The 19990-nt window shown below is 33.0% G+C and overlaps 4 protein-coding genes across 4 annotated transcripts; 2 read left to right on the forward strand and 2 right to left on the reverse strand.

Moving 5' to 3' along the window:
- Positions 1-205: 205 nt before the first annotated feature.
- LOC123204359 (ankyrin repeat-containing protein BDA1-like) lies at positions 206-1142 on the reverse strand. Its single transcript, XM_044620963.1, has 2 exons — positions 489-1142; positions 206-415 (listed from the first exon to the last, which is right to left on the reverse strand). Exons 1-2 carry the CDS (start codon positions 1140-1142, stop codon positions 206-208), a joined length of 864 nt encoding a protein of 287 aa, XP_044476898.1.
- Positions 1143-1847: 705 nt separating this feature from the next.
- Positions 1848-3299, forward strand: LOC123204360 (kinase-interacting family protein-like). The gene is made up of 2 exons (XM_044620964.1): positions 1848-1929; positions 2223-3299. The coding sequence occupies exons 1-2, from the start codon at positions 1848-1850 to the stop codon at positions 3155-3157; spliced, it is 1017 nt and encodes a 338-aa protein (XP_044476899.1). The 3' UTR covers positions 3158-3299.
- Positions 3300-4237: 938 nt separating this feature from the next.
- On the forward strand, positions 4238-5667 carry LOC123204240 (mavicyanin-like). The gene is made up of 2 exons (XM_044620837.1): positions 4238-4474; positions 5264-5667. Exons 1-2 carry the CDS (start codon positions 4291-4293, stop codon positions 5467-5469), a joined length of 390 nt encoding a protein of 129 aa, XP_044476772.1. The 5' UTR covers positions 4238-4290; the 3' UTR covers positions 5470-5667.
- A 26-nt stretch (positions 5668-5693) lies between these two features.
- On the reverse strand, positions 5694-7419 carry LOC123204238 (ankyrin repeat-containing protein BDA1-like). Its single transcript, XM_044620836.1, has 2 exons — positions 6695-7419; positions 5694-6621 (listed from the first exon to the last, which is right to left on the reverse strand). The coding sequence occupies exons 1-2, from the start codon at positions 7316-7318 to the stop codon at positions 5821-5823; spliced, it is 1425 nt and encodes a 474-aa protein (XP_044476771.1). The 5' UTR covers positions 7319-7419; the 3' UTR covers positions 5694-5820.
- Between the last annotated feature and the right edge of the window lie 12571 nt (positions 7420-19990).

Consider the following 19990-nt stretch of genomic DNA (forward strand, 5'->3'; position numbering starts at 1 on the left):
TTATTATTTATCAATAAAATAAAATAATATAGATAATAAAAAATGTATTAACAGAGAAATTTTTATCTACAGCACACCAAACACCCCCATACTGTTATTATCACTGTCAAGATGAGTAAAATCCTAGATGAGAGATGCTTGAGAATGATTTTAGTATCATTACCTTCAGTTTTTTTTTTTTAAATAATTGGGACTCTGCTCATATTTATTGGATGGGAAAAGCAGGGGCACAGTAACTGATCCCCTCAATCTCATGGAGTTCAGATGCAGTTTTCGCTTTAGCAGTAAGTAGAATGTCCCCAACTGCTGCATCTACCAAACCTTCAGCGTGGCGTTCCTTGAACATGTCCAAAGCTGTCAAACCATTACTGTTCTCTATATTCACTTTCATACATCCAATCAACAGCTTCACCACCTTTATTATTGAGAAGATGAGGAAATATTAGAAGTTTATGTAAAGAAAATGACAAGGCAAATCGGACGCTTACCTCAGGTTGATTTGCAGATACTGCTGTATGCAATGCATTGTTTCCTTCCTCGTCCTTACTGTGCAGCATCTCTTCTTTGTTGAAGTATCGAAGCCATCCTAACAACACTTTAAAGGCATTCAAACTCTTGTTTTTGATGGCGACATGGATAGCAGTTTCAGATTTAACAGTCAAATCTTCTATTGATGATGGACAAACACGCAAAAACTCATCCAAACTGGATTCATCATCTAGTTGAGCTGCATAGTGCAAAGGAGTAACCATTCCCTTTGCTTTAACACGGACAAGCTCACTGTCATGTTTTATCAACCATGATACAATTTTCTGGTACTGCAACTCCAAATCCGGATCACAAGGATTCAGCCCTTCCTGCAGCTGCTGCTTCCCTTCCAAAGCCAAATGGAGGGGGCTACGCCCAAGATGGTCTCGCTTCAGAGCAAATGATGGCATTAAGTTTAGTATTTCCTTGGCGAAATTGATCTTTCCTTGGCTTACAGCTGTGTGTAAGGGAGTAGTCACAAATAGTATCTTATCAATATCCCCCAAAACATTTAGATCCTTCATAAGTTCTGAAAATAATTTATCGACATCTCCTACTGTCGCCAGATCCTGCAGCCCCTTCAACCTCTGATCATCGAAGCTGTTGATGCCCATTCTACAATTTTTCTTCAGATTAGGGAGGTTAACAATATTGCAAATATTGAAGTGCCAGAGAATAAGGAACGCATTCTTCATTTTTATAGAGAACATGGTACGTAGACCTGGCCACGGGCGGTTTGGCCTATGAACCGGACCAAAAACTGCCCGGATAAAACCGGAACCAGAAGACCTGGAACCGGAATCAAAACCGGGGTTCTACGGTTCAGATTTGGTTTACATAAATTGGAACCGTAAAACCGTCGGTTCACATCTGATTTATGAACCGACATATAAATCGGAGGTTTACTTTGCTGAACCAAAAAAATTTGAATTTTTTTTGAATTTTTTAAAATTTTATTTAAGCAGCCAACGGTTCCCTGCGCAGGGAACCGTTGGCTTGCTGAAACTTTGGAGGGAAATTTCCAAGAGACCCCCTGTAATTTTCAGAGAAGTTCAGGGGACCCCCTGTAATTTTCAGAGAAAAAATACAGGGGACCCCCTGTAATTTTCAGGGAAGTGGTCCCCTCCAACTTTTCCCGAGATCTGCGCTGTAATTATTTGATACGGTGTCTTCTTCTTCTTTTTCTTCTTCGGCACAAAGCCTGCTGTTTTTGCTTCTATTCTGTCTTTGCTCTGTACTCTTATTATAATAAATACGACGACGCATTATTAATATCTGATGATTCCGATACCAAATTCAATACGGTAGGTCCATGATGTATGGAGAAAGCTGCATCAAATCAATCTCTTCCTTCGAAAATCTCCTCCACAAATCCTCCCTGGCTTCTTCCGGGCCTTGCAGGTACAATTTAACCCTACACCTTTTCGTAATATCCAAGTGTGAAATTCATATAATTTGTTAAATAAATATTGATTTTTTATTTTTATTGACAATTAAGATAAGTCATAAATGAGTGTTAATTACAAAATATTTTGTAGGTGCAACATATTCTAGCAATTTTATATACACACACACAGAGATATCGTATCAATTTCATACATTTTATTATAGTATGATACATATTGATTTTCTTCAATATCATATCATAGGACATTAGCAACACAAGTCCTCTTTTAATTCATGGTTTATGACAGATGTTGATGAAAGAATGAAAAAATTGCTGACAATAAGCGCTTCTGAAGAAGAGAAAGCCGGTGAAACTTTTGCTGAAAGAGCTGAATGGTACTATCAGAAGCGCCCTCAGCTTCTGTCTCTTCTCAAAGACTTGTACAAAGGGTACATAATCTTGCTCAACACAAAACTCAAGCACCCACCTCAGAAAAATGCTTCTGAATGCAGCACTTTTGATGAGGAAGATCAGTATGAATCAGACATAGAGAGCACCCTTTCTTTCCAACAACCAGCGGCTCAAAGCTGGACTAACATTGACAACATTGTGGCTGAGCTTGTGGTGAAGAATGTTGAGAATGAAATGCTGCAAAACCAAGTGAATGAGATGGAGCAAGTGGGGAATGAATCAGGGAAGAAGATAGATTTGTTGAAGAAGCTGCTTGAGTTGCTGGAATCTGAGAGGGTTATATTGATGAATGAGAAGGTGAAGTTGGAATACAAAGTAGATTCTTTGGAGGAGGACAAGAGAAGTTTGGCTTCGGAGGCGATGTTCATGAAGAGAAAAGCCTGTGAGCTTGCTCGGATTGTGCTGAGAATGAGGGAGGATCATAGAGTTTGTATTTTGAGTCAAAAGATTGAGGATCTTCAGGAGCAAATTTATGGGTTGGAGAAGAGGAACAAGGAATATTACAACATGCTACTGAGCAACAGAGAGCATCAGCAAGAAGAGAAAGAGATGATGAACAGAAGCAAAAGCAGTAAGGTGAAGAGTCATAAGTTGGTGACTTTGGAAGGGAGTTTTCAGTCTCCTGATAAGCTCAAGTTGAACAAGTCAAACAGTGCTTTGTGGAAAAGTGATTCTGTGAAGGGAGCTGGTGAAAAGAAGGGGTCAAAGTGGTGGGAAAAGGTGAAAAATGTGGACTTGTTCAGTTGTGGCCTCAATCCAAGTTGTACTTGAGTTGTTGCTGCAAAGTTTCTTCCACTAGACTATTTAGCTATGAATAGTTTATGTTCTATATGAAGATTATATCTTGTCCTTTATGTTCAAGTTCAACTCTATTAGAAGACTGATATATTCCTAATGATGAACTATTTACATATTTTCTGTTTTCTTTCCAGGAAAGTAGAAATCATGTCTGTTGAAGCCAGGTTATGACAAAATATCTCACAAATTTTATAAGTCGGATGTTTGCATATAGCGTAATGCTATGTATATCCAATTTTGAATACTTAATTAGGTATTTAAACGATATGTTGTAATATGATTGAGTGTTATTTATCTTTCGGTCTAAATAAGTCAATTATATGATGATATATTTTTTAAATATCCAATTGAATACTTAAAATTGGGTGTATATAATTTAATTGTTGAGTATAAATGTAGAGCTAATGCATGTAGCCCTTAAGATAAGGGCTATTCAAGTCAGTAGTATGGTAGAGTAAGAAAGAAGGAACTAACTTTTTGCTTGGCAAGTATCTCTGTATATCAGCCATGAAGTTAGTTTATGGAAGGAGATTGTGGAGAGGACTTGTAGAGTCATCAACATGCCATTTATTCTAGCATAAAATATGGCATCACAAGAGAGAAGTTGTGCAAGTTATGAACACGGGGAATCACTATTTCCCACCCAAACTATTCCAAATTAACAAAGTTCTACTGTAGGGTTGAAAAACGACAAATTCTCACCTTTCATTGGGTTTTGTTAGTAAATTTCACTAGATTTTAGTGTAAAAGTAAATAAAATGAGATAGGTATGTAAATAGTTTAACTTCTGGAAACTTCTTGTTTTGATATAATTTGAGTGAAAAATAGTAGTAAATAAATTGCTCATACTATAATTTACATACATGTGTTAGAACTTGGTTTAGAACTATAAGAACTGTGTGAAGAACTCTAATACATGACTGATTTTTGCAATAACAGAATTCAAACATAATTTACATGACTACCTAATCAGGACACCAGAACAATGTGAACCTCTTAACTTGTATTAATGGTGGTTTTTTGAAAAAAATTGACCAGTTTCATATAAATAAACATTTCTAAATACTATCACATCTTCAATTGGGGAAAAAAGGGGAAACAAAAAAATGCTCTCTCGAGCTTATCAGTACCGCAATATGATCATGCTCTATCTTGCTCTCGTGGCATCTCTTAATGTGCTCGAAGCTGGAGGAGCAACTCACATCGTTGGCGGCAGTGATGGCTGGGATTCCTTCTCAAATTCCCTCAACTGGAGTCGGGAAAAAGAATTTCATGTTGGTGATGTTCTTGGTAAGTATTAATTGATGTGCAACAAATGCATAAAAGCATGTGTAATATTAAACATATTTCAATCTTACCCGCAAGATTTTCGTGCTGCTTATAAAATATTGAATCTATAAAGCTACTAGAATTCACCTTCATTGCACCAACCAATTTTTCACTTTGAAACCTCCTTTAATAATCGCTTTCGATAAACAAAGTTGATTTATTAGTGTTTCGGAGAGTAGACATAACCAAAGGTTGTTGGGTGTTATTAAAGATCCAATTAATCTTTAAGCCCATATATATGTCATTAACTCATGTCATAACTGGTGAATTGTAGGTTTCAAAGTTTATTGGGTGCTATCGAAGACCTATTCGATTTTAAAGCTTATGTTAATATCATTTACTCGGTTTTATTGGATTTATTCTTATTGATTACATTAAAGTTATTATTAAAGTGTCATTAGATTTTTCAATTGCTTGGTTTTATTAAATTAAATTAATTATAGCTAGCAATAAAACTATCTTATTTGCACTTAGTTTTTAGTTTTGATTACCCAATTTAGTATATAAATTATGTGCCATCCAATTGAATTTGAATTAAAAATAATGTAATATCAGTCATATTATAACACATAATTTAGATACCTAATTAGATAGTTAAAATTGGGTGTACATAGTATTGCCCTTTTTCTAGCAGCATGATGCATTCGATCTACACATGAATGTTTCGCTGGCATTTGAAAGCGAAATTTACCAGGAAAATTGTTTGCTAAATGCAGAAAAGTAAAACTATAATCTTTCTTATTGTGACAGTATTCAACTACAAGAACGACGCACACAATGTAATGCAGGTGAACTCAACTGCATACAGGAAATGCATAAAAAACCCATATACAAGATTGTTCAATAGTGGCCATGACTCCCTGGTTTTATCAGAGGTTGGCAAATTCTGGTACATCTGTGCGGTGGCTGATCACTGTGAAAATGGTCAGAAGCTGGCCATCAAGGTGGTACTTTAGGTTACAAGGAAAATGGTGCCAGCTTTTAAGTCTCGGAATAAAACAATATGATATCTTTATAACATGAAAGTAGAATAATAAAGACACAGGTGAAGTTTCATCTTTCGCTACAAAAGATTCCTCCTGTGTGAAGGAACTAGAGACAAAAAACTCTAAGTCATTTATTTATATATTAAATAAATAAGTAGAATTGCTATATACAGTAATATGCATTACAAACAATATAGAACAACTTCATTAAATCTATTAAAGGCAGGTGTAACATTACAAACAATATTGCCCACTCTAAAAACAAAATGTAAACAAGTGGCAGCTAAAAATAAATTCACTTTTCTACATAGGTTCCTAAATTTACACCTTACGTTGTGGGATCCATTTGATTAGAACTAATGGAAAACAATATGCTGCAAAGGCGACTGCAGTCAGATAATAGAGAAACAAATACTCTACAAAGGTACTTCCGGTGTAGTTAAAAGTTTCAAGAACAGAAATATAATACGAAATTGCCATGCAACTTACCGTTGCCATACTGAATTTGTCATATGGGAGCCGAACTACGAGAGTCGAAATCAAGCACAAAGACGTAAAAAAAGCAACAGAATTAAATAACAAAACTACTAACTGGAGTTTAGACCCCAGAATCATTCTCCCTGCACGGTGTTCAGAAGGCTCTGTACGAATGAGGGTGTTGGTGGTGTTACTGATAGCTGTGGTGGTGTTGGTGTTACTGATAGCGGAGGTGGTAATGTTACTGGTACCAGTGTTGTTGGCTGCAGACTGCAGATTGCCATCATCTTGCCAATATCCTCCGGGGGGGCTTAGTGCTGCTTGATAGTTGGCTGTGGCTACCAATACAGCTACCACAAGTAGTACGTTTTTGACTTCAACAGGAATTTTATCCATGTGTCGCTCATCCAGACCATAGATTTTCTGAATTCTTCCTGAAAATGATAAGGCCATCTCGAATAGTGAAGTTTTTTGTGAAGGACGATGGAGTTGAGATGCTCTTTTAGCTTTAGCAGCAAGTAGAATGTCCCCAACTGCTGCATCCACCAAACCTTCACCTTGGCGATCATAAAAGATGTCCAAAGCTGTCAAACCTTTACTGTTCTTTTTATTCATTTTCATATGTTCCATCAACAGCTTCACCGCCTTCATTATTGAGGAGATAAGGAAATATTAGAAGTTTATGTAAAGAAAAAGAGAAGGAAAATCGGATGCTTACCTCAGGCTGATTTGCAGATACTGCAGTATACAATGCATTGTTTCCTTCTTCGTCCTCCCTGTTCAGGATCTCCTTTTTGTTGACGTTTTGAAGCCATCCTAACAAGACTTTCAAGGCTTTCAAACTCCCGTTTTTGAGGGCGACATGGACAGCAGTTTCAGATTTAACAGTCAAATCTTCGATTGATGATGGACAAACATGCAAAAACTCAGCCAAGCTGGATTCATCGTCTACTTGAGCTGCATAGTGCAAAGGAGTAACCATCCCCCTCGCTTTAACGCGGACAAGCCCACTGTCATGTCTTATCAACCATGTTACAAGTTCGTGGTACTTTTCCTCCAAATACGAATCACGACGAAAGAGCCCTTCTAGCCGGTGCTTCCCCTCCAAAGCCAAACGGAGGGGGCCACGCCCAAGATGGTCTCGCTTCCAAGCAAATGAAGGCTTTAAGTTTAGTATCTCTTTGGCAAAATGGATCTTTCCCTCCCTTGCAGCTGTGTGCAAGGGAGTTGTCACAAATGGTACTTGATCAATACGATCCAAAACATAAGGATCCTCTGCAAGTACTGAAAAAAATGCATCTTCATTTCCTTCCTTAGCAAAATTCTGCAACCTCTCATCCATGTCTGTGTGGGTGTTTAAAGAAATCTTTTGCAAATTTTCTTTCAATTACAGGAGTAACAATGGTAGTTTGAGTTATAAGAATCAAAATAACGAGTCACTGTTTGCGTTGTGCACAGGAAAGGAGAAATGAGCACCACAGATTCCTATCTCTGGATAAGAAGCAGCGAAGAAGCATCAAAACAGTGAGTCTTGGTCAATGTTTTGGATAGCTTCTGGAGTACCCATCATTTTCCCAACTATCGCAGCCATAGAAGACTAAAGTGCCATTATATGGTCAGTCTGCCAAGAATTTTGAGGCTTTCTACTGTGCATTTGGTTTGGGTAATTTTATTATTAAAATTAAAAAATTATAGGTTATTTTTAAAAATATTATATATAAATTATTACTATATTTGATAATAATAAGTAAGTATAAATAATTATTATGTTTGATTAGTACATTATCTAGTATATTATTTTACTTAAATGTCTTATATATAATTATTTTAAATTATTTTTTACGTTACTTGTTATACTAATTGAAAATATGATTATTTTTGTCCTAAAAATTAATAAATAAAAATATAATTATAATAAAATCAAGATTATCTTTGTAATATTTTAATATCTAAAATGAAAATGGTAATCAGATTACACGCTATATTATTTGTTGTATCGCTATTGATAATAGAAAATTATCAAAATTTTTTATTATTTATCAATAAAATAAAATAATATAAGTAATAAAAAATATATCAACGGATAAATTTTTATCTACATCACACCAAACACCCCCATACTGTTATTATCACTGTCAAGATGAGTAAAACCCTAGATGAGAGATGCTTGAGAATGAATCCGACTTTAGTATCATTACCTTCAGTTTTTTTTTTTAATAATTCGGACTCTGCTCATATTTATTGGATGGGAAAACTAGGGGCATAGAAACCAATCCCACAATAATTGTATTAGAGAAATCAAAGTTCTATAAATATGATAAAGACTCAAATCTAGACTTTCACCTTAGAAGTTCTAATACTTCATTAATTTTGTTAACCTTTAGGACCTTGGTTACCTTCAGTTTTGCATGATACAAACTGACATGTTTTAAGATGATTGGATAATAAGCTACATCCTTTCAAATAATCATATACCAAGTGCTTTCTACAAACTATTGTCTATTCAGCTCTCTCAGAAGTGGCTTTTTCTCACCAGAACTGCCCTGCTACATCGCATTTGGGCTCAGAGCCATTGGTTTCTGGTGACAATTGGTACAGAGAAAGTTAAAGATATCTTAAGAAGAAAAATCTGAAACAACATAAGAGAAGCAATTTGTTCTTAAGTCAGCAATTTTCATTAATGAAACATTTCTATCATTTTTAACTAATATTTGAATTTTGACAGAAGAGGTAAAAGTGTCCCTTTTATACACTAAGATCCGACAAATGACAAAATAAAACTTTAAAATATTATATAATTCCGAGGTGATTATGTTGAAATCACGTTGTAATTTTTATTATTATTATTATTATTATTATTATTTGTAACAAATTATCTCATCTAAATGAGATGATGTTTTTAAAGTTAAACCAACTATATCGAATAAAAAATCTTGTGTTTAATCTTAAAACATTATTAAAAGATATTTAAATTTATACCATTTTATTTATGAATCTTGTTCATTGCCATTAAAAGTACCCCAAAAATTTCATTCTTGTTTATAACTGAGTGAAAGAAACAACTTCATTAAACATATTAATAAAACATTACAAACAATGTTGCCGACTCTAACAAGAAAATATAAACAAGTGGCAGCAAAAATAAGTTCACTTCTCTACGTAGGTTCCTAAGTTTACATCATAGGTTGTAGGGCCTTTGTTTAACAAAAATGGAGTACAATATGCTGCAAAAGTACTTACACCCAGAAAAATGAGAAACAAATACCTTACAAAGTTACTTCCGGTGAAATCAGAAGTTTCAAGAATAGAAAAATAATACGAAACTACCATAAGAAATATTAATGTGATAATGGCTCTGTAAAATGGGAGGCCAGTTACAAGAGTCGAAATTAAGCACAAAGACGTAAAAAAAGCCAATGAATTAAATGTCAAAAATAATAATTGGCTTAAAGACTGCATAATCATTTCTTCTTCCAGATGTTCAAAAGGCTCTGTATTAGAGAAGGTGGTGGTGGTGGAGTTACCGATGCTAGCGTTGTTGGCTACAGGCAGCAGGCTGCAGATTGTTCAAAAAGCTCACTGTCATCTTTTCTTAACCATGAGACAAGTTCCTGGTACTTCCCCTCCAAATTTGAGTCAAGTGGACTGAGCCCTTCCTGCAGCAGCTGTTTCCCTTCCAAAGTCAAATGGAGGGGGCAACGTCTAAGATGGTCTCGCTTCCAAGCAAATGATGGCATTAAGTTTAGTATTTCCTTGGCGAAATGGATCTTTCCTTGGCTTGCAGCTGTGCGCAAGGGAGTTGTCACAAATGGTATCATATTAATATCCTCTAAAACATATGGATTCTCCGCAAGTATTGAAAATAATGCATCCACATTTCCTTCCTTGGCAAAATTCTGTAGCCTCTGCAACCTCTCATCTTCCATGCTGTAGGTGGCCATTCTACAATTTTTCTTCAGATTATGGTAGTGAACAATACTGCAATTTTTTTAGTATACAGGAGAGTAAGGAATGCATTTTTCGTTTTTATAGAGAATTTGGTAGGCGTTACTTCTCCCTCAGATCAGTCTACCACAAAATGATAAAAAAATGGCCGGCAGACTATTTCCCCCCGAGGTGTGCTAAAGTAACAAATTCTTACCATTGTCCTTCTAAAAATGTCATATTTATGCTCGTTATCTACTCCCAATAGTGAATTATGTTAATTAGACCTGGCCACGGCTGTTTGGCCCATGAACCGGACCGAAACTGGCCCGTCTTAAACCAGAACCGAAACCGGCATGAACCTGAACCACAACCAAAATTTGAAGGTTCGGTTCTGGTTTTCCTATTTTTGAACCATCGAACTGCTGGTTTATAATCCGGCGGTTAAACCTCCGATTCAAGGCCTTGTGAACCGGCGGTATTAAATTTTTAAAAATTTTTTTTATTTTTTAAAATTTAATAAAACCAAACGGTCCCGTGCAAATGCAGGGACCGTTTGGTTCCTTGCAAAATGCAGGGGACAACCCCTACATAATTGTACAATTTCATTTCCCCACCTTTTTTTTTATTTTTTCAAAATTTCTCCTGTAAATATTCCTTCAATCTCTCAACTCTCTCACTCAATCTTTTAAACTCTTTCATTTATTCTATTTCTTATTCTCTCAATTCTCAATTCTCAATACTCTCTTAATCTTTCAAACTCTTTTTCTGAAATTCAATCTTTTTCTTAGGAAGATACGTAGGAAGTTTAATTAAAAAATTAAATCTAAGTTTTTTTAAAATTTTTAATTATTATAATTAATAATTTAAAAAATAAATTAGGGTCGTGTATTAAAATTGATGGTTCAATATCGGTTTCGAACCGGGGTCATGAACCAGAACCGCCGGCTCCGAATCGCTTACAAACCATCCTGTAACGATTCCGGTTTAGGGTTTTTATTTTTTTGAACCCTGAACTAGCGGTTTCAAACCGAAACCGCCGGTTCATGACCCGTGGCCAGGACTAATGTTAATTGAAAAAGTTACAAAGAGATTTACCAAAATGTTTCTATTTTTATTTTTTCCTTTATTTTTATTTTACCTTTTTCCCTTATTGTTTCTAATTTTTATTTTCAAATTGAGGGCGAATCACAATTTTTTAACATTTTAAAGGAGTTAAATGAATTTTAAAGGGTTTTGTAAATTCAAAAACTTGAAAATTTTAAATTTTTAATATAACCCTTAATATTTTATAAATGATAGTTACAATCTCAAAAAATAGAGTAAGAAGCAATGATTTAAATTTGATTAAAATTTTGATATTTCTAAGAGCAAAAAATGACAAATTTTTTAAATTAGTAAAAATATATTGATAATTTGATATTTAAATCAAGTATTAATGATAGTTTCGTAATTTTAATAAAAGTGGCAAATCTCACATTAAAGTGATGATTTTCAATAAACAAGCTTGATGTATTCCGATAGGAAATATCATCAACAAAAGTCAATACACCTTAAAGATATATTAATGTGGTTTACTCAAATCATAATCTATGAAGGTCTATCATTGTTGATTACATTAAATCATATATAAATTTTGATTGAACTATTCAACTAGTCTATCTTAATTATAATTAATGTCATCAAGAATTTCTCCATCCATTAGTTATGGACATAAATGTTTCACATTCATTTTCTTTGCAAAATGCAGAAAAGTAAACTAATTATGATTCTTACTGTCACAGTATTCAACTACAAGAACGACGCACACAATGTAATGCAAGTGAACTGAACAGCATACAGAAAAAGTATAAAGGACCCATATACAAGATTGTTCAACTGCAGCCATGACTCCCCGGTTTTATCAGGGATCGGCAAATTTTGGCACATCTGTGCAGTGGCCGATCACTGTGAAAATGGCCAGAAGCTGGCCATCAAGGTAGTTCTTTAGGCAACAATGAAAATGGTGTCAGCATTATAAGAATAAAACAATGTGATATCTAGATAACATCAAAGTAGAATAATAATAAGAAAGTTAGAGTTCCATCTTTCGCTTTAAAAAAACTCCTCCTCCGTGGAGGAACTAGAGACAAAATCCTGAACATTCCTACAATGTATGTTGTAAGCAAAATTGAAGTTATTCTGAATTTTTTAACTTACTGAATGTTGATTAAAATGAGAACAGCGGAGTCAGACAATCCTTATACCCTAAATTCTAAACCATTTATATGTTAAAAACAGAAGTAGAATTGTCATATAGAATAATATGCAATACAATCAATATAGCACTTCATTAAATCTACTAAAAGCAGGTATAACATAACAAACAATGTTGCCGACTCCAACAACAAAATATAAACAAGTGGCAGCTAAAAAAAATTCACTTTCTACGTAGGCTCCAAAGTTTACATCCTAGGTAGTAGTAGGGCTTCATAAGGTCTTTGTTTTGAAAAAACTGGAGTCCAGTATGCTACAAAAGCACCCACAGACAGATAAATGAGAAACGTAGTCCTTACAAATGCACTTTCGGTGGAGTGAAATGTTTCAATAACAGAAATAAAATACGAAGCTACCATCCAAGATATCATTGACATAATTACTATGCAATATGGGAGCCCAACTGCGGGAGTCGCAATTAAGCACCAAGACGTAAAAAAAGCATAAGATTTTATTAACAAAAATACCATTTGGAGTGAGACTAAATAATATTTTCAAAATTAAAATTTCATGAGATATAACACCAAATTATCTCTGACAATCTTAATTAAGTATTACAACAAAACCATATTAGACAATAATTAAGGTAGTTTTAAACTGTATAAGCCACACCTTATAAGGATTTTTAGTACATCATAATTTAATCACCTTTGAGTACAAAAAATAACATGTTATTAAAACTCTAGACACAATGTTATACCCTTATGAGGATCTTTCAGAACATATGGTTTTTAAAAAATTATCACCTTTAGATAGATAAAACTTTCTAAATTATTTTTCCTCCTCTATCTAATATGAAAACACATGTCAATTGAATAAGCTCAACCAGCTTTGGGTGTATTGAGTTCTTCATGGCCAATACATTTTCAAAATTAACCTTATGCAATGAAAATTGAAAAATGTATCATTATTGAAGGGAAAAAATTTGTAAGTCTCAACAATGTATCAATCTTTAGTATCATTACCTTCAGTTTTTTTTTTTTTTTTGATAACTAGGACCTCACTTGTATTTATTAGATAGGTAAAATCAGGGCATAGTAACCAGTCTCACAACTATTGTACCAAATAAGTCAAAATTTTATAAATATAACAGACGCTTAAACTTAGACCTTTATCTTAAAAGTTTTAATGCTCTATTAGTTTTGCTAACTTCTACGGTCTTCGTTACCTTCAATTTTGCAAGGCTCAAACTGACATGGTTTAAGATGATTGGATAATAAGCTACATCCTTACATATAATCATATACCAAGTGCTTTCTACAAACTCTTGTCTATTCAGCTCTCTCAGAAGTGGCTTTTTCTCACCAGAACTGCCCTGCTACATTGCACTTGGGCTCAGAGCCATTGGTTTCTGGTGACAATTGGTACAGAGGAAGTTAAAGATATCTTAAGAAGAAAAATCTGGAACAAAATAAGAGAAGCAATTTGTTCGTAAGTCAGCGATTTTCATTAATGAAACATTTCTATCATTTTTAACTAATATTTGAATTTTGACAGAAGAAATAAAAGTGTCCCTTTTATACACTAAGATCCGGATAAATGACATAGTAAAACTTTAAAATATTATATTATTATGTGTATAATTCAGAAGTGATTATGTTAAAATCATATTGTAATTTTGTTTTTTAGTAACGAAAAATCTCATCTAAATGAGATGACATTTTCAAAGTCGAATCAACCATATCAAATAAAAACCCTTATATTTAATCTTAAAAGATTATTGAAAGAGATTTAATTTATACTATCTTATATATCAATCTTGTTCATTGTCATTTAAACTACCCATTAACAATTTCATTCTAATTTATAATGAGTGAAAGAAACAACTTCAATAAACATATTAATAAAACATTACATACAATGTTGCGGACTCTAACAAGAAAATATAAACAAGCAGCAAAAATAAGTTCACTTTTCGACTTAGGTTCCTAAGTTTACATCCTAGGTTATAAGGTCTTTGTAGGGCCTTTGTTTAACAAAAATGGAGTACAATATGCTGCAAAAGTACTTACAATCAGAAAAAAGAGAAACAAAGACCTTACAAAGTTACTTTTGGTGAGGTAGAAAGTTTCAAGAACAGAAAAATAATACGAAACTACCATAAAAAATATCAATGTGATAATGATTCTGTAAAATGGGAGGCCAGTTGCTAGAGTCGAATTTAAGCACAAAGACTTAAAAAAAGCCAATGAATTAAATGTCAAAAATAATAATTGGCTTAAAGACTGCATAATCATTTCTTCTTCCAGGTGTTCAAAAGGCTCTGTATTAGAGAAGGTGGTGGTGGTGGAGTTACCGATGCCAGCGTTGTTGGCTACAGGAAGCAGGCTGCAGATTGTTCAAAAAGCTCACTGTCATGTTTTCTCGACCATGAAACAAGTTCCTGGTACTTCCCCTCCAAATTTGAGTCAAGAGGACTAAGCCCTTCCTGCAGCTGCTGCTTCCCCTCCAAAGCCAAATGGAGGGGGCAACGCCCAAGATGGTCTCGCTTCCAAGCAAATGATGGCATTAAGTTTAGTATTTCCTAGGCGAAATGGATCTACCCTTCTCTTGCAGCTGTGTGCAAGGGCGTTGTCACAAATGGTATTTTATCAACATCCTCTAAAATATATGGATTCTCTGCAAGTACTGAAAATAATGCATCCACATTTCCTTTCTTGGCAAAATTCTCTAACTTCTGCAACCTCTCATCTTCCATGCTGTAGGTGGCCATTCTACAATTTTTCTTCAGATTACGGTAGTGAACAATACTGCAATTTTTTTAGTATACAGGAAAATAAGGAATGCATTTTTCATTTTTATAGAGAATTTGGTAGGCGTTAATTCTCCTTCCGATCGGCCTACCACTACCACAAAATGATAAAAAATGGGCGACGAACTATTTCCCACCCAAAGTCTGCTAAATTTATAAATTCTTACCATTTAATTTTAAAAAAGTCATATTTAGTGAACTATATTTATTGAAAAAGTAGAATGGTCATTTATATAGATTTTTCTATATTTTATTTTTTTTCTTTATTTTTTTAATTTAACCTTTTTCCCTTATTGTTTATAATTTCTCTTTTCAAATTGAGGTCGAATCACAATTATTAAAAATTTTAGAAGTGTTAAATCAATTTTTAGGGGTTTTATAAACTCAAAAAACTTTGGGGTATTTTGAAAATTTTAATATGCACCTTAATATTTTATAAGTAATATTATACTTTCAAAGAGTTGAAAAAAATGCATTAATTTAAACTCGATTAAAGTCTTCATATTTTTAGGAGTTAGAAGAAGCAAATTTTTTAAATTAATAAAAATATATTAATCATATAATATTTAAATTAAATATTAATAATAGTTTCGTAGTTTCAATGTAAGTGGCAAATCTCACGTTAGAGTGATGACTTTCAATAAACAAACTTGATGCATTTGGATAAGAGATATAATCAATATATAATAGGTTATTGAATATCAACAAAAAAGTCCAACAAATTTTAAAGATTGTATTAATGTTGTTTACTCAAATCATAATATGTGAAATGCATTAAGTTTATCATTGTTGATTACGTTAAGTCATTCATAAACGATCGTTAAATTATTCAATTATTTTGACTTTATTAAAACAAATTATAATTAATGTTATCAAGAAGTTTTCCATTCATTAGTTATGCACATAAATGTTTCACTTTCATTTTCTTTGCTAAATGCAGAAAAGTAAACTAATTATCATTCTTATTGTGACAGTTTTCAACTACAAGAACAATGCACACAATGTAATGCAAGTGAACTCAACAGCATACAAAAAATGCATAAAGCACCAGTATACAAGATTGTTCAATAGCGGCCATGACTCGCTGGTTTTATCAGAGGTTAGCAGATTTTGGTACATCTGTGCAGTGGCCGATCACTGTGAAAATGGCCAGAAGCTGGCCACCAAGGTAGTTCTTTAGGCAACAAGGAAAATGGTGCCGGCTTTGTAAGTCTCAGAATAAAACAATGTGATATCTTGATAACATCAAAGTAGAATAAAAACAAAGTTGAAGTTGCATGTTTCGCCACAAAAATCCCTCCTGTGTAAGTGTATTCAGATATTGTATCAAAATATGATTGAATGATTTTGAATTAAAATAAAGTAACACTTAATTATGTGATGATATATTATTTAAGTATTCAGTTGGATACTAAAAACTATTTACGCATAGTATTGCTCAATGACAAAATCCAGAGTTATCCTACACTTTCAAAGTTGTAAGCAAAATTTGAAGTTATTCTGAATTTTCGCATTCCTTGAATGTTGATAAAAATGAAGACAATAGAGTTAGACGATGCTTAAACCCTATACTCTAAATCATTTATATGTTAAATACAGAGGTAGAATTGGCATATAGAAAATTATGCATAGAAACATATCTAGAAAGTAAAATTTAAGGGAGAGGGAACAGAACCTGGAAAAGAATATAAACATTTTAAATATATTATGATATTTGATAAGCTGAAGTAAGAAACATTTTGCTAGTAACCCAACCAATTTTTACCACAAAAAAAGAAAAGAAAAAAGATAACAAGACAACAAATAAACAAACATAAATGATTTTACTGAAAAAAGAGTATTTACAAATGATAAACTGGCGATTCGATAAATCGGGTCCTCTCAATTCCAATAATTCGAGATGTTAAAAACCTCCTTAATCAACCCTAGAGCTGCCCAGGGGTAAGCCGCATAAACTCAAAATTTCTTCCCCTGACTCGTTCCAAAATCTCTCTTTTATACTTACTAATTTCATAACTGCATGCCCTTAAGTGCTGCAAAACTGCCCATCCAAATTTCATCTTCATAACTGTCTACATTTCATAACTTCCCTTGAGTGTTTCATTACTGTCCATATATATTTCAGTAGTCCTTACAATAATCATATACCCCAAGTGCTTTCTACAAACTCTTGCCCATTCAACTCTTTAACAGATGGTTTTTTCTCACCAGAACTGCCCTGCTACATCGCATTTGGGTTCAGAGCCATTGGTCTCTGGTGACAATTGGTAGGGAGAAAGTAGAAGATATCTTAAGAAGAAAAATCTGGAACTAAAACAGAGAAGCAATTTGTTCACAAGTCAGTAACTTTAATTAATGAAACATTTCTATCTTTTTTAACTAACATTTAAATTTGGCCAAAAGAATTATGCCCATCTAAGGTTTGCTTTATTACAAATTTTCATTTATTAACTTTAAAAATTTTAAACAACCATCAATCATCTAACTAAATTAGTAACTTCTTTTAATTTAATTATAAATTACCTATTTACTTTTTCATTAAATAACTGTAAAAACAAAAACATTTATTATAATAAAAATAAGAGTATTACGTGCATAAACAATAATTTATTGACTTATCTCTGTATGATTAAATTATTTTAAATTAAAAATAAAATAACATTCAATCATATAATTAAATATTATTATTTATAAATAAAATTGTAATCAATTATTTATATGTAAAAACAATCATAAATTTAAATCGACAATCATATCTTCTCCCACCCTACACCAAATTTCATCTCCCTCAACCGGCTCAAACATCATACCCACATCAAAGAAACTCGTAAGACTAGCCATCTCTTCATTAAGATCATCATCTAGGATCCCATCCGTTCCTGTTTGAGGTCAACATTGCTCCATTAAAATATTATCCAGGACACTCAATATCCCCGTCGCAGAAAACTCAGAATAATTCTCCCTAGGCCGCCCTTCCACCACCTTCCAAGTGATCGACTTATAATTTGAGACCGAAACCAAATCTCGTGAGATAAGCTTTTGGGTTCCCTTATTCTTCCCCTGTATCTGCATCATTAACTATAACTACAACAAACCGACTAAGAGTCGTAATAGTAACATTCTGTACACGGACTCATGCACGGCTTCTTACACGACTTCCACCCCTAGAGTACCCTTAGAGTAATTGCTTGGTTTCGTCAACACCTTGGTAAAAATCCCGGAAATCGGGGGGGGGGGGGGGGGGGGGGGCGGCGGCGCATTGAGCTTAATTAACATCTGGGCATGGGGTCTAGGGTTCCGTGTGATGGTAACACCCCGCAGGTTCCTAACCATACCGTGTTGGCGACCTTCTCTCTTCGTTATGAAGTAAAAAGATAAAGGAGTTTTGGGCTGAATGGAAAAGGAAATGATAAGCAGTAGCAGTTGTTCTCTCTTTACTTATACAGAGCTGGTTTCTTTTAAATGGGGAGAAGCTTAGGATGCAGGGTCTTTTCGTTTAGGCAGGTGTGGAGAAGGCTATGGACATATGGAATTTTAAAAAGGGACTTTTTTTTTTTTAAAACACGAAAGTACAATTTTTTTCTCTTTGCAAGAAATTAAATGAAAATGAAAATACTGTATGATAAAGATTATATACACTTATAGTAACAGTAAAAAAGTTAGTATTTAATTTTTTTTAAGTTAATGCATAAAAATTTGTTAATGAATTAAATCTTAAGGAGAAATAAGTCATTTGACCTTTAAATTTTAACAAAAGATATGAAAGTGTAGTTAAATATGAGTGAACAGTGCTACGATAACAAGTTAGGCTTGTGAGCCATGTTAAGCCTAAAGTTGGCACAATAGTGAGTTTCATATCGGACCGACCCGTAAAAAATATTAGGCCTGTGACATGGTTCTATATATAGCCTCGTATCGCATTGAGCCCTTAACTGGCCACTCTATTAATTTTAATAAAAATAATTTTTTAAATTATATTTTTCAATAAAAGAAAATATGTTAAAAAATTAAATTATAATTAAAAATAAGAGAAATTTATTTACAATTGGTGAGTTAAGTTCTTATGATTAATCTCATTAATATAGAATCCAAAATTTTGGTTTGATTGAATTTTATACTTTGTTTAACTTTTATTTATAGTGAGTGATTAAATTTTTTTAGATATTGGATATTTTTATAAGTGTTTCAAATCTAAAAGAATGTAATTACTCACTTTTTTCATCAATTATAAATAAATGATTAAATTATGCTCGAATCAAATTTAAATTTTGATTATCTCACATATATGAGATTGATCCAAAGAATTCAACTTATTTTTTTAAGTCCAAAATTTACTTTTCTTAAAAAAATTTATAATTTTTCATATTGTAATTATTATTTTATTTATTTATGTAGTTTTAATTTTTTTTAAATATTGGACTCAATATCATATCAGGTCAAGTTAATCTATAGGCCTAACATGCTTTATTACAATAGCGAGACGTACTTGTTACGCTGAGCTAAAATAAACGGGTTTGGGTCTAAATGCGGTTTTAAAACAATGAAAAATATTACTGTTAAAAAAAAAAGGTAAAAACTAATTGATCCCCCCTTTATATACTTAAACCCACATAAATGACATAATAAAACTTTTATTTAATTATTTTAATAATGAATTGAAATAAAAAGTAATTAACTTTTTAAATTTCCCTCTCTTACCGTTATTATTATATTGTAATATATCAAATATTAAATATTTAATATATTATATAATAGTGTGTATAAATTAGAGGTGATTGAGTATACATCTCATTATAATTTTTGTTTTGATAACAAAATTTTTCATCCGAATTAAATTATTTTTTTAAAGTCGAGTAGATAAAACTTTATATTTGATCATGAAAAATCGTGGAACAAAATTTGAACCGACGCTATTTTGTACGTTTAACCCCTCATGTATCAGTGGAACAACTCAATTGTAATTTGTACGGGTGAAAGAAACAACTTCATTAAATATATTAAAAGGAGATATAACATTACAAATAACAACAAAATATAAACAAGTGGCAGCTAAAAGTAAGTTCACTTTCCTACGTTTACATC

This window comes from Mangifera indica, chromosome 20 (assembly GCF_011075055.1).
Source record: "Mangifera indica cultivar Alphonso chromosome 20, CATAS_Mindica_2.1, whole genome shotgun sequence".
Classification (NCBI taxonomy): domain Eukaryota; kingdom Viridiplantae; phylum Streptophyta; class Magnoliopsida; order Sapindales; family Anacardiaceae; genus Mangifera; species Mangifera indica.